At 36.2% G+C, this 14,301-nt stretch overlaps 2 protein-coding genes across 2 annotated transcripts in view; one reads left to right on the top strand and one right to left on the bottom strand.

Annotated features, from left to right (window-relative positions):
- The window catches only part of LOC148956140 (large ribosomal subunit protein mL65-like), a 160,680-nt gene that overhangs the window by 89,915 nt on the left and 56,464 nt on the right, over positions 1–14,301 (bottom strand). The gene's annotated exons all lie outside the window — the stretch shown is intronic.
- Positions 1,835–2,191, top strand: LOC148956142 (dolichyl-diphosphooligosaccharide--protein glycosyltransferase subunit 1-like). The gene has a single exon (XM_089089424.1). The coding sequence runs from the start codon at positions 1,835–1,837 to the stop codon at positions 2,189–2,191; it is 357 nt and encodes a 118-aa protein (XP_088945550.1).

Here is a 14,301-nt window from a genome sequence, read left to right as displayed (position 1 = left end):
GTCTTCCTTGAGATAAGTCTGTACTTTAGCCTTGTCTTAAGCAAGAAGTGGTCAGATCTATTTTTAGATCCCGTGTCAGCACCTATGTGAACTCTCGAGTACAACAACATTGATTTCCATCGTCGGGATACAAGGAGATAATCTATGTGGGCTTTTAATCTTCCATCACGGGATTCCCATGTATACAGATGACACGGCTTGTGCCTAAGCAAGGTGTTAGCCACAGCGAGATTGTTCTGCATTGCGAACAGCAAAAGCCTGTTTTCATTTGTGCACCTGTCTCCAAGCCCGTGCTTGCCGATCACATGTTCCGAGTTATGCAGCTTTCCGCCGATTCTGGCATTAAAGTCGCTTACCATGATGAGGATATATTTCTTGGGACTCATATAAAATAATGTCTGCAGGTCACAGTCCAAAAGTTATTTTTGCTTTTGAGTGGCCTCTCTGAGTTGGGAGTAAAAGCTTTTGACAGTCAGATTGTTAGTGCGCCCCAAATTCTTGCACGTGCGATTCTCTCAGACAAAGGCTCAAATTCGATGAGCCCAGTAACTGCTTTTGGGGACAACAGGATACCTACTCCTGCTCGGCCATATCCATCTAATAGTCCCGAGTTATAAAAAGAGACCGCCTTCCCAGCCGAGCATTCAAGAGTCAAGATGTTACGTCCATTAAGTCTCGTCTCAGAAACGCACAGAATATCAAGGTTATAAAGATAAAATTCATCAGCTACAAAAGCTTGTGTCAATGAACATTTAATCGAGCATAGGTTCCAGCAGCCGATATTCAGGCCTTGTCTTCTTGATAGGACGGTAGCTAGCATACTTTTCGACAAGAGCGCCATTCTTGTCGCATCGAATAATACCGGGAATGCAGTAGCCAAACTTTTCATCATTATATTTGTCATCATCATCATCATTGAGCGTTTCTTGGTGATAAGGTACACCACAAGGTCCCTAGTCTTGCGGTGACCCGAAGCGCGTTGGCCATCACCTTGCTCGGCGTGAAGCTCAGTGATGTTTACACCCCGTCACCACTTTGAGGTGCGCTAGCGGATTTCCTATGCTGCCTAGGGACGGAGGGTCAAGCCTCATTGCCTGGATGCCTGCCACCACCGTGGAAATGTCCCGGCTGAGCTAGCCCGGTGCTACCACCTAGAATGGCAAAATGGCCAATGGTTTGAAGATTATGTAACGAAAACGGTGGGGTCGACGCACTCCTTGAGGGTCCGGGGTAGGCGTTTTAAGTTATGCCTGGGGGGCATGTATAGCTGCTGTGAAAGGGATAGTCGTATAAACTTTAGAGATTACAAATTTGATGGGATATTGAAATTTCTAGTTAAGTTTTCAAGAGTCAAAAGAGATCAGAGGGCAACTATCCCAACACGCCTCTTTTTTCCTAAATACATCCGATAAAAATTTTGAGATAACCATTTTTTGAAAAATAGTTCATGGATAATATAAAAAAACTCCGATGTCAACACAACCACCCAGGGCCCAGGGGCAGGCGTTGCAAGTTATGCCCTGGCGACCAAAGTAAGCGTCACACAGACGACCAAAGTAAGTGTACGTCCTGGAACGACTGAAGGCTACACAAAATGAAACCCGTTATATAGTCTGATAGCGCTGTCATTTATGGACCATACAAAAATATCAAATCATTTACTGAGGAGGAGCTTTTTGTCAATTACGATAAGTAATATACGTTTTTGACTGTGACTTCACTGTTAAGAACCATAGAGCTTTCTCATTGTGGAAAAATAGACGTTGAAGAAACGGTGGATGTTCTGCATACTGAAGCCAAACTTAAAGGATCCTTTTCAAGATTTGACTTTAAAATGGAAGGAGCAAGTGCTAATGTTGTGAAAAAGTTTAAGGTTGTTTTACCAGCAGCTGCGAAGGACATATACTATCGTGATCAGATCGGGAATATATCTACATCCCACGTCCCAGTTCTGAAGGAGTCTGTTGAAGCAGAATTGAGACCTAGCTTCCCTCTCTTCGGTGGCTGGAAAACTCACTATGTCCTTGGCTATAACGTGCCATCTTATGAGTATCTTTATCGGAATGGGGATTTTTATACCTTGAAGTTTTGTTTACTTGATCACGTCTTTGACAATGTTTTCGTAAAGAATTTTGAGATTCAAGTCATACTACCTGAAGGAGTCACGGACATAAAAGTATCTACTCCATAAGATGTGAAACGTCTTGAGGATAGGCTACATTATACGTTTTTAGATATTGGTGGAAGACCAGTGATCACTTTATTAGCTCAAAATCTCGTTTATGAGCACATTCAAGATTTTGAGGTTCAGTATAGATTCAACCGTATTTTCATGCTTAGAGAAATAGTTATGTGCATTGTGTCTTCCTTCCTTCTGTATCTATCGGTTATCATTTACTCTCACCTGGATTTTTTATTGAACAAGGATGAAACTAAAATGGAAAGAATGAAAGTTGCGGTACTGATAGAAGAGGTCAAAAACAGGCATAAAAAACGTGAAAGCCTTTACCAGCAATGGAACGATTTGATTAACAAATTAAAGCAAAATAAAGACGCATCAAGATTTCAAAATTCACTGAAGCCGTTTATTATGGAAGCGAAGGACTAAAACAAAGCAATAACTGAAGTAGAAAGTAAACTGAAATATTTGAATTCTTCCTTGGCTGAGAAGGTTAATGATTTAAAATATCATGAAAGCTTGCTACGTGAGATCCTAACCTCGAGGTCGACTACTGCAGAAAGGTTTGTTCAAAGGAAACTTCCCAAACCCCAGTATGTCAACTTATAAGAGTCTTTGGAAGCTGAGCAGGCTACTGAAATGGGAAAAATGAATAGTCTTATCAGGAATCTAGGCTATTAAATACAATAGGGAACCTGAGATACTCTCAAAACTTCATGTATTGTTGCCTAAACATGGTCACATTGGGTTGTTTTGATTTCAATTCACAAAATATACAGGCAGGGAAGGGTGAAATTTGTTAAAAGTCTTGAATTATGTGACTCCTGAGGGCCTTAGGGAACTCTTGAGTTCCCCTCAGGAGTTGAGGGAAACTGCTGAGGGCAATCTTGGATAGTTCTGGTATTTGTCCTTACCTCCCGTTATCTGTGTCCGCGTGGTCCCTGTTTCAAGCTATTCATATAGATACAATAATTTGTGTCTAAGTACGTCACAAAACTTTTTTTATCCTACTCTGTGAAATTGTCAAAACATTATTTTGAAAGACCGTCGAATATTTTTTGTCAGTCCTGTGCGTCGGGCACTTTCAAGCTGGGCAGTTTTCAATATAAATCTAAAGAAGAAAAAGGACCTTGGTGGTCTTGTTATTCTATCACTGAACGTCTACTTGTCTATTGGTTTCATATTTTATTTAGATCTTTAATGAATGATGAGTATTTAGCTTAGCTAGGCTTAGTGTCTAAATTTTCCTGCCGATTCACTGTTTTGATCACTTTGTAATGACGGTGACCCCAAAGTTTTTTCTATTTTATAGTTTGAATAACACAAAAAAAAAAGCAGTATAAAAAATTTTATTGGATAAATTTGGGAAAAAACGGTGTGTTTTTGTATGGGGTTGTCCTCCGGTGAATAATAAAAAGTCAATTCGAATTTTCAATTCAAAATCAACTGAGCCACTGCTGAGGTTTATACAACCTCTTCTTACATAAAAACCTGATATGCCCCAGGACAGAGCTTACAACACCAGCCCCAGGGCCCGTCGGATTGTTTCGACGCAGGAAATTTTTATTTGACCTTTGAACCATTTTTCAGAAAATAGATATATCAAAATTTTTATCTGATGTTTTTGGAGGAAATGTGGCGTTGGAAGGAGGGGGGCTAGCTGCCCTCCGTTCACTTTTGACTCTTAAAAAGTGAACCAGAACTTTTAATTTCCAGTGCAATGAGCCCTCTCCGAAGTTAATACGAACATCCCTTCCATAAGAACCATATATGACCCCAGGGCAAAACTTACAACGCTTGATGCCGGGCTCTGGAGGGCTGTGTCGACATCGCAGTTTTGTTATCTGAATTTGTAAATCTTTCTACCCAAATGCCTGTCTAAATAGTTGTATCTTATGCATTGTAGGACAAATAGACGGGGGAGGGGTTGCTGCCCTCCGATCACTTTTGACTTATGAAAAGTGAAATACAACTTTAAATTTCCAATCAACTTAGACCTCACTGAAGTTTATACGAACATCACTTCCATAATAAGCATATAGGAACCCAGGGCATAACTTACAGCACCTGACCCGGTCCTTAAAGGGTTGTGTCGATACCAGACTTTTATTATATGACCTTTGAACTATTTTTGACATAATAGCTACCTCAAAATTTTTATCTGATGCAATTGGAGAAAAAAGGTCGACCGCGGGGGGGGGGGGCTAGTGTCCCTCCAAACACGTTTTACTATAAAAAACGTAAAAAGAAAATTTAATTTACAATAAAATTTTCACACACTGAATTTTATAAGAGCAAACCTGATAAAATGCATAATTTAACGCATAGGCCTCCGGACCCTGTGGGCTCGTCTCGACCCCCGAGTTAGATAAAGATCAAACACCACGGGTATATGATCTTTACACTATTTTTAATAAAATGGCTACCTCAAAATTTTTTATCTGATGTATTTGGGGAAACAACTTCGTGGGGGGAGCGGCTAGATTCCCTCCGATCACTTTTGACTCTTAAAAATGGACATAGAACTCTCAATTTCAGATCGAATGAGCACCCTTTGAAGTTTTTACGACAACCCCTTCCATATGAAGTGCCTCTGGAAAAAAAAAAAATAATAAGTAATAAAACATTGGAGCCGTATGGCCTTTAGTCTGATGAATTAAAAAAAATTACCACAAAATAAGTTATCGCCCAACACATTTAATAGAATAGGCTCGCTTGACCTTGGTAAAGTTTGTTCACAAAGCACTTGATGAGGAGAGAATTCTAGCTGCAATTTTCCTTGATGTCAGAAAAGCGATTGACAGCATATCGCATACTACCCTGATGTCCAAGATGGAACACATAGGGATACAGGGAAACAGCTATCATTGGTTTGAAACTTATTTGTCCAAAAGGCCTATCAATATAGACCCTTAGCATTAAGATCGATTCAGGGTGAATTTTGGTGTCCCTCAAGGGTCTATCTTAGGACCTATTTAATTCTTTAGATTTATCAATAATTTTTTTTTATTGTTATATCTGTACAAACTAGACGAAGTTGCTGTAGTATTTGTGCAACACCTCCCTGAACCTCTTTTTAAGATCAGCAATATAGCCTTAGGAAAATTTAAGATTAAAACTTCCTTATTTAGGAGGGAAGAAATTTCAATCCCATCCCTCTTACCAATTTTCACGTGTTCACCCAAATGCATATGCAGCAAGTTCAGATTCTAGTACAGTTTTTAAGAGATGCTGCACAAGATTAAAATGTCAGTCTAATAAATAAAAAATAGTTTATGATGGAAGTAAATTTAAAAATGGAAAAATAAAATTAACAAAACTGCCTTCTCCATAGTTGGTAGATGGCTATATTTTTTTTTCGTCTAACTTATGTTTAAATTATACTATCATCATTAAAGTCCAATTTTTTGTGGCAATTTTTTGATTAATCATATCAAAGCCGTAAAATTTTATTATAGATCTTTGACCGTTTTACCATACACCAGCATAATAAAAATGAAACTATGTATATAATTATTTTTTTTTACCTCAAATTGCTCATCAAATAAAACTTGTCATGAAACAGTCGAGTTTTACATACAATTTTAGTGATAACTAAATTTTAACTCTTCTGCCGTCCAGAACTTGATTGGAAAACATTGCAGAAACACACAGTGACAGAAGTTAATAATTGATAATGAGCAAAACTGTGGGCTTACAAATTTAGTCGTTCCACAGGTCTCAGTCTTACCATTAAATATTATATTTTTTCTTTCTTTCGCTTGTATTTCTGAGGGTTGTTTCAAGGGAAAAAACCATTTATGAACTTTGGGGTTTAGCCGAGTGTCTAAATATAAGGGTCCAGCAATAATTTTGGTGGCAACGATTAATTCCCAAAGAATTAATACAATTTGGTATTTTTACTGTAATAAAACTATTGTTATTAGTGAAGACGGCAAAACTAGTGCAGGAATGATTTGTTCCTTCTGATGTCACAACTACAGAATTTCTGGCTTTAAAAACAAATTTTTCTTTTGTTCAAGAAAAACTGAAGTTGAAAAAAAAGTCTGAATTGGAGCAGGGCTGCCAAAGGTGACACTAGTGTGCCACTTTTTTTAAATGGGACTTTTCTGAAAATTTGACAGTGTTGTGACTTTTTTTTAGTAAAAGTGTTATTTTTTTCAAAGTAGCACTTTTTTTTACCAAAAAAGAACTTTAAAAAAAAACGTAAGGAAAACTGTCAATATAGAATAAATGATGTCCCTTTTTATTTCATTTTTCCATCTCTCTGTTTTCAGATTCAGAAACAATCTTTTGCTATGTTTATGCTCCTTCATATTAATCATAAATCTTATGCTTCATCATCATCACATCCTTCACAAATAACAGCCATTTTGGAAACCTATTGATTAATCACCGCCGAAAAAGGATTGGACGCTATTCCTTCTTTTAGCTATTTCCTGGTCACGAAGTTTTGAGTGTAATAAGTGATAATTTTTTTAAGTTTTGTCTCCCATGTACCTCAGCAGAAGGATATCCTACAGTTTTTACCTAACGAATTATTTGAAAGAGTTAGTGTATGATCGACTAATAGTTGTATTTATCATTGGGTCATCAATACCTGTGACCTTTGTTCGTGGCATTATGTTCAGTATTTTCAGAGAAAAGTTTCAAGTACACGAACGCACTGTAATAATCCATTGTGTTGATGGTCCATTGTGTTGATAAACTCGATGAACAACCCTTAATGTATACGTGCATTGCTATCCCTTTTTTCCGTTTACTCAAAAGAAAAAAAAAGCTCTGACGGCTTTTTCATATGCTATTAGCAAACACTATCAGAACAAAAAAGTAATCTGTGGGATGAATTCCCATTTTATGCTCCATTTGCGCTTTAGCGGGTTTTAAGGGGAAGGCTGACAAGTTGACAGGAAAGTTGACAAGAGTGTAATTGCTGTCCAAAGCGGAGAATCCGGTAGTCTATGGATGGTATTAGAGCCGACTTCTCATGTTTGAAAAATAAAAGCTGCGGTAAACCACACAAGAGGTGATACCAAGCAGATTGGTCAATAGCTTAAATTTGAAAAGCTTGTTGGTACCAACCATAGACTTATAATTAAATAGACACCAGACCGCATGGGATTTTGTGAATTACTTGCCCTTTTTCTTCTTTGCCTCCAGTACACACGTTAATTCTGGAGTTCGATTTAATTGAGACTGGTTGGGTTATTTTTCATTGCTTGTTGCGAGAAAAGACTTGTTGACAAGCCTAATTTTCTAGTCCAAAGGTATGTTATTTTTTATAAGATGCTTCTTTCTGATATTAGTTTAGACGTTGATATTTAATCGGGACTCGTGTGGGTGACAATTTTTACCGGTGTGGAAGTGTATCGGTGATCGTTCAAGTCGGGGATGGGTAGTTTGACGGGAGAACTTCACCCCGGGAACTTTATTTGCGTTATCATTTTTCTCCTAGGGGTTGGGTTTTTTAGATGAAAGTTTTTCACAGACTTGTGGATTTCCTGAATTATTTAAAAAAAAAAAAGAAGTTCTATCAAATTAACGTGGGCAAATAAACAACGTGCCTCCGGCCTGGTCCAAACTAAATGTTCGTGGCTGGGGGGGGGGAGGCATTGTAGGCGGGAAGAACTTTGCATGGAAGGGAAGCCGGATTTTCTTACATTATATCATAAAAATAAGAAATTAAATAATAAAAAAACTATTTTTTTCAAATGAAAATAATTAGGAAAATCAAAACTTAAACAACACAGGACTTATAATTTCTGAGGGGGGGGGGGGCATTTAAATAAATTTTTTTTTAAGCAAAAAATTTAAGGGTTTTAACAATTATCAAAAAAAAAATATTAAAAAAAAATTAATGTTGAATTAAAAAAATAAAACTTTAAAAAATGTCTGGAAAAGTCAAAACTTAGGGCAAAAAAAGATGTATTGAGGCAGAATCACCCTCACGATTTTAAATAATTATGTCTTGTGGTTTTAATTTTTTAATTTAATAATATATATAAGATAAATAATAACAAGGTAAATGTTTAGAAATATAAAAATTATTTATAATAAAAAAAAAATAGTCACCCATCCTCAGTTTTTGATTGAAGTTTTAACAGTCCCCTAAAATAAAGTTGTTAAATTATGTTTATTTTCTTTAGTCTGTAAAAATAACGCCAATGCAGTTTTCAAATAAGATGATCATCACAGACCCTACCCGGTATCCGTCCCCGGTTATTATTGCCACCAAAGACTAGGGCCGTGTTTTCAATACAACAATTTCTAACCTATTTCCAATTTATTACTAAAAACTTAAAAAAAGTAAATTTTTAAATAAGATATTAAATTTTTGGTAGTTTTTATTAAAAAGTAATTTATAATTATTCTCTGATGAGCGGTTTGAGCACAATTATGAGTGTATCATCAAAGTTCTCTTATCATTGTTGCATATGGCAGAAAGATGGCGTATTTCATTCTTTTTGCTAACATCAGTGATTTGTATGATCTTAGAACAATGGTAGCTGAAAAAACGATAATCTTTGCAGAAAGATCAAAGTTCTTAGATGTAAAATCTTAGTGCTAGAAAACGCCCCTAATGGTTCTGATGCGCCTAGATTTAGCAAGTGGCTTCATACTAGATCTGGTATCTATTTAAAATTGTAAATCTATGGTACCAGCGCAAGTGATGCGAAGCATCGCGAGAGGCAAGTTTTTGGAAATAACACTTTTACATAAAAAAGACACTATTTTGCCACCCAAGGTTGCACCAATGAAACCTTCTGGGTGGCAAGCTTGCATTGAGTAAACATAATACTTCTATGGAAGAATGTCAATAACTATTCTGGTTTTACAAAAATTGATGTGAGAATAAAATGCGCATCTTACAAAGGCTACTCAATATGCCTTGGGGCTGCCATGAAAAAACCCTAATAAATTTCTATAAGACTTATATCAGATCTCAGATCGATTACGGACTAATTGTCTATGGCTCATGCTCAAAACCATATTATGTAGTCTGGAGATCATCCAGGATACTATGATCCGTGCTATACATGGCCTTCACTCTACGGCTATCTAGCAAATGTAATATCTGTAACCAAAATTTGATCAGCTTTATATTCCTTTTATGACAAAAATTTAGTAGACCCAGGTCATCTTTAAGAGCCAAGCTACTTTATTTTTCGAGGCAACTACTTTTTTAAAATACATAAACTGCATGGACTTCAATTGTCTCCTTATAGTGGTCCCCCACAATAAGAATTATGAAGGTTTCCAAATACCTAAAGGCCGAGACAGAAAATTCAAAAAAAGCGCAAAATTTGAGGAGGCTGATTAAGAAAGAAGCTCAAAATCAGTTAATGCATTGGTGCAGCTTAAATTCGGTAAGACAGAGAGGCTAGAAATTTCCTCAGCAAATTATTTTTAGCCGAAAATATTCCAAGACAACTTGGCTCATCTTTACAAGGAGTATCATTAAAGCCAGCCGTTCAAAATGTTTACAGAAATATTTTTATGCTTAAATTTTCTTGGAGAGATTGCATAGCCAAATTGTCTCGCAAAGCCAAATTGATTGCATTAGATTGCATTGCTTGGATGGAGAGGTCATCTTTAAGAGCGAAGCTACTACTTAGGGTAATTGTATAGGCAGATGTTCATGGTCAGGCCTCCTTCGTTAACCAAGTATGGCTTGAATGTGCAGTTTTATCGTTGGACAACTATACTGCTTCGAATTTGTGGTCTTTATCCCACAAGACCAAGGTGTAAGCTGGTACGTGAAGACATTCCGAGGCAGAGGGTCAGGCAGTGCTTTTGGTAGCAATGTGCACCCTATATGGTGGTAAGGCTTTATTTGTAATTTTTCTAATGAATGGCTCAGTTTAGAAGAGAACAATCACATAATGTAAAAGATTTAATTTTATTCATCTTTGAAAACAAAATGGTACTGATACAGGGTGCTTGAAGCGAACATTAAGCCGGATCTTGATTTAGTAATGGAGCATTGTAAATCTGTTATTGTGAATTGGAGTATTGTGAATGTGCCTGATTTGAATCCAAAGTAGTCTCTACTGTTGTCCTGTGATTGTGTTTAAACGCCATCTATAACTAAAATCATGGGATAACAGTCAAAAGACCTGAAAGAGAATAGAAAAAAATGTAAAAATCTTGAAACGTGGAGCTAAAAAGAAAGAATAACCAACAACAATTAAAGAATAGACAAATAAAAAGAATAAGTGATGAATAATGAAAGAATAACGGATGCCTAAAATTTAAATGATACTGAGGAGAATACACCCTCTGCATTTGCAGGTAGAACAGAAATGGAATCAATGAACAAAAGAAGGACAGTGAATCTAATTTCTTCAATGAAAATGACAATCAAAAAATAAAATGAGACTTAGTTCTTTTTATAAGGTAATTTGTGCTATAACTAACAGAAAAATATAAGGAAGCTATAAAATATCATTTTTTGGAATGTTTTTTTTTACGTTTTTACTATTGATAGAAAAATTAGGAAGTTTTAAGCACAATAAATCGTTTATATGTTAGCAAAAACTAGCCATTTCAACGTAGTTCAAAGTTCCGGAAATTATGTCTTTAAGGATAACAGCCCTCAGGTCAACGGTTGTAGGTTATGCCCTGGGGCATATAAGGTTTATATAGAAAGCGTTGTCGTAGAAATTTCAAAATGGCTCATTCGATCGGAAATTGAAAAGACAAGTACGATTTTTAATAGTCGGGAAGTGATTGGAGGGTAACTAACCTCCCTCTCAAGCCCACCATTTCCCCAAACACATCCAATCGAAATTTTAAGATATAAATTTTCAGCGTAGTTGAAAGATCTGAAAATTAGGTCTTTGAGGATGACAACCCCCCCCCAGCCCTCAGGGCCAGGGTTGTAAGTTGTGCCCTTGGGGCATATAAGGTTTCTACTGAAAGCGTTGTCGTAGAAACTTCAAAAGGTCTCATTTGATTGGAAATTGAAATGGCTAGTGCCTTTTTTAACAGTTGAAAGTGATTGGAGAGCAACTAACGCCTCTCTCACGACCACCATTTCCTCAAATACATCCAATCAAAATTTTAAGATACACATTTTGTTTACCGTAGTTGAAAGTTCTAGAAATTAGATCTTTGAGGATGAAAACTCCCTCACAGCCCACAGGGACAGGGTTGTAATTTTTGCCCTGGGGGCATATAAGGTATATATAGAAAGCGTTGTCGTAGAATCTCAAAAAGGGCTCATTCTATTGGAAATTGAAAGGGCTAGGGTCCTTTTTAATACTCGAAAGTGATTGGAAGGCTTGACATTTTTATAGTAAAGACTGATGTGGGTACCATGTATTATTATTTTTTTCTTTTATTTTTTGGTTTAGACCAGGGCACTTCGTATCGAAGGAGTTGTCTTAGGAACTTCGAAAAGAACTGATTCGATTGAAAATAGAAAGGGCTAATGCCCTTTTTAAAAGTCGAATGTGATTGGAGGACCACCCTTATGCCTCCCCAAGACCAGAACATAATTTGCACTTTACTGAAAAAATACAAATAAATGTGCATTGTCAGTTTGATATACATATACTGATATTTAATAATCAAAATGTTACTCACCAATCAACTTAACAGGAGAATTTGCATGCTTTGGAAACCTGGAACGATAAGAGGTGGTTTTGAAATTTTCTTACAAAATTACCGAAAACAAAAGTAAGGCTAACGCTCTATAGGCTTTCGAAACGTCAGGGTATCATTTTTGATTCAATGAAAACATTTATTTCGAGCGAAATTCTAATATGCAAAATAAATCAACAAAAATACAACAAAAATAATCGTGTTAACCAGGATTACTGCAGAAAACTAACGAAAGCAGTGTGATTGTTTTAAGGGGGTGACTAACGGTTTCATATTCAGTGCATTTTGGTTAGAAGTTAAGAAAGGATAAGTCTTCATTAGTACAGGACTTGCAGGAGCTGAAAAAAATAAAGCCTGAATTCTTGTTAAAACTATATTAGCTATATTAAAATAACTATCAATATAACTAACCAAACAAAACGAATAACTATATTAAAATAAAGAATGCTTAAAGGGGAATATCATCTGGTCAGAAGACAATATGCGCACGCAACTAATACTACTATTACTGCTACATTTAATACTACTACAACTACTACTACTATTTCTATTACAACTACTTTTAAGGCTAAGAGCATTGAGATTAAAATTTCAAGAGAATATATCAAAAGGACATATTAGCAACAACTGTGCCTAAGGGTATAAACGGAAAAAATTCGAAGATTTTCTTAAGGGGGGGGGATGAACTTAATCACAACACGCCGACTGAATGCAGGTTGTCAAGAGGGCATACAAACAATATCTTAGGAACAGTTGAATGTGCGAATTTGAAACTAACACAAACGTCAAGGACTTTTGGGGAATCGGGATTCGTTTTACAACCAAATCTTTTAAATTTTTAAATAGCCTGTAGAGCAGCTACTGAGGGATATACTTTTCCTTTACCCTTCTTTGCATAGGCAAAAAAAGGAAAGCGTTTTAATTCGTTTGTTTCCTTTCCTTTCTCAAAAAATATAAACCCGTGCTTATATTTCTTCGGATTTAAGATTTTGCGGGCATTAAATGGGCATTAAATTGTAAAAATATTGTTTTGAAAAATAAAGTTGTGAGACAGAGTCAAACTTTAGCGTAAAGAGCGAGGCGTTGAGGAGGGGACAGCCCCTTTCATATACGGAATAATTTCTGTTCGTTTTAAGTTTTAACGTCGTTCCTTACTTTCAGTTAAAAAAAACTTTGTTTTTTAACTTACGTAACGAACTTCTATATTCATATATTTTTAATACGTATATTAGAGGGTTCGCCCCCTAGTCAATACCTTGCTCTTTTAGCTAAAATTCGAATTTTTTTGTAGTTCTTTAAAAATGACACCTTAATCACAAGTGCCGTTAATTAGAATAAATAACTCTTATGAAAGAACTAAATAGTCTTTGGCTTAAAGAGCGAGGTATTGACTAGGAGGTGAACCCAATCTTATACGTAATGTTTTCTGTCGTTTTAATTTTTGATGGTGCTCCTTACTTTAAAGGAGAGGGAAAACCTAATTTTCGTTCAAATGAGCCCTCCTGCAATATTCTTGGACCACTGGGTTGATACGATCACCCCTGGGGAAAAAAGGAAATAAACAAACAAATTCCGATAAAAAAATAGCACAAGACGATGAAATGAAAGTTTAATTTTTTTTTATTATTATTAATGTACAACCCGTTGGACGGATGCGTGTTTATTTGTTTTTTTTCCAGGGGCGATCGTATCGACCCAGTGGTCCTAGAAAATCGTGGGAGGACTCATTGGAACGGAAATTTAAAAGTTCTAGTGCCCTTTTTAAGTGACCAAAAAAATAGAGGGCAACTAGACCCCCTCCTACGCTCATTGTTTTCCCAAAGTCACCTCATCAAAATTTTGAGATAGCAATTTTGTTCAGCATGGTTGAAAATATGATAACTATGTCCTTTAGGATGACTTAATTCCCCCAAGGGCCCGTGGGAGGGCTGAGTGCTATGAACTTTACCCAATGTTAAAATATAGTAGTGGTTATTAGGAAGTATACATACGTTTTCAAGGGGGATTTTTTCTGGTAATAGGGGGGGGGGGGGTGGGAAGATCTTTCCATGAAGGAAATTTTCATGGGGTAAGGGACATTGCTATGAAGGGGGCGACGGATTTCCCAGCATCATTTAAAAAAAGATCAGAAATTAAATATAAAAAAAAATATGTTTTCCAACTGAAAATAAGGAGTAACATCAAAACTCAAAACAAGCAAAAAATATTACGTGTATGATTGGGTTAACCCCCTGGCCAATACCTCGCTCTTTAAGCAAAAGATTTTTTAGTACTTTTTAGTACTTTCATTAGAGCTATTTATTCTAAATAACGGTCTTTGTGATTAGGGGGTCATTTTTAAAGAATTGGAACAAAATTTGGACTTTAGCATAAAGAGCGAGGTATTGACTAGAGGGCGATCCCCCTAATATACGTATTAAAAATACGAATGCACCATTCTCCCAAACACATCGAATAAAAATTTTCACAGAGTCAGTGTCTTCAACATAGTATTAAGTTCTGGAAATTATGTCTTT

The sequence above is a fragment of the Artemia sp. Qi Xiang Cuo genome, chromosome 1 (assembly GCF_049724085.1).
Source record: "Artemia sp. Qi Xiang Cuo chromosome 1, ASM4972408v1, whole genome shotgun sequence".
NCBI lineage: Eukaryota > Metazoa > Arthropoda > Branchiopoda > Anostraca > Artemiidae > Artemia > Artemia sp. Qi Xiang Cuo.
This window is presented reverse-complemented; position numbering and strand designations above follow the sequence as displayed.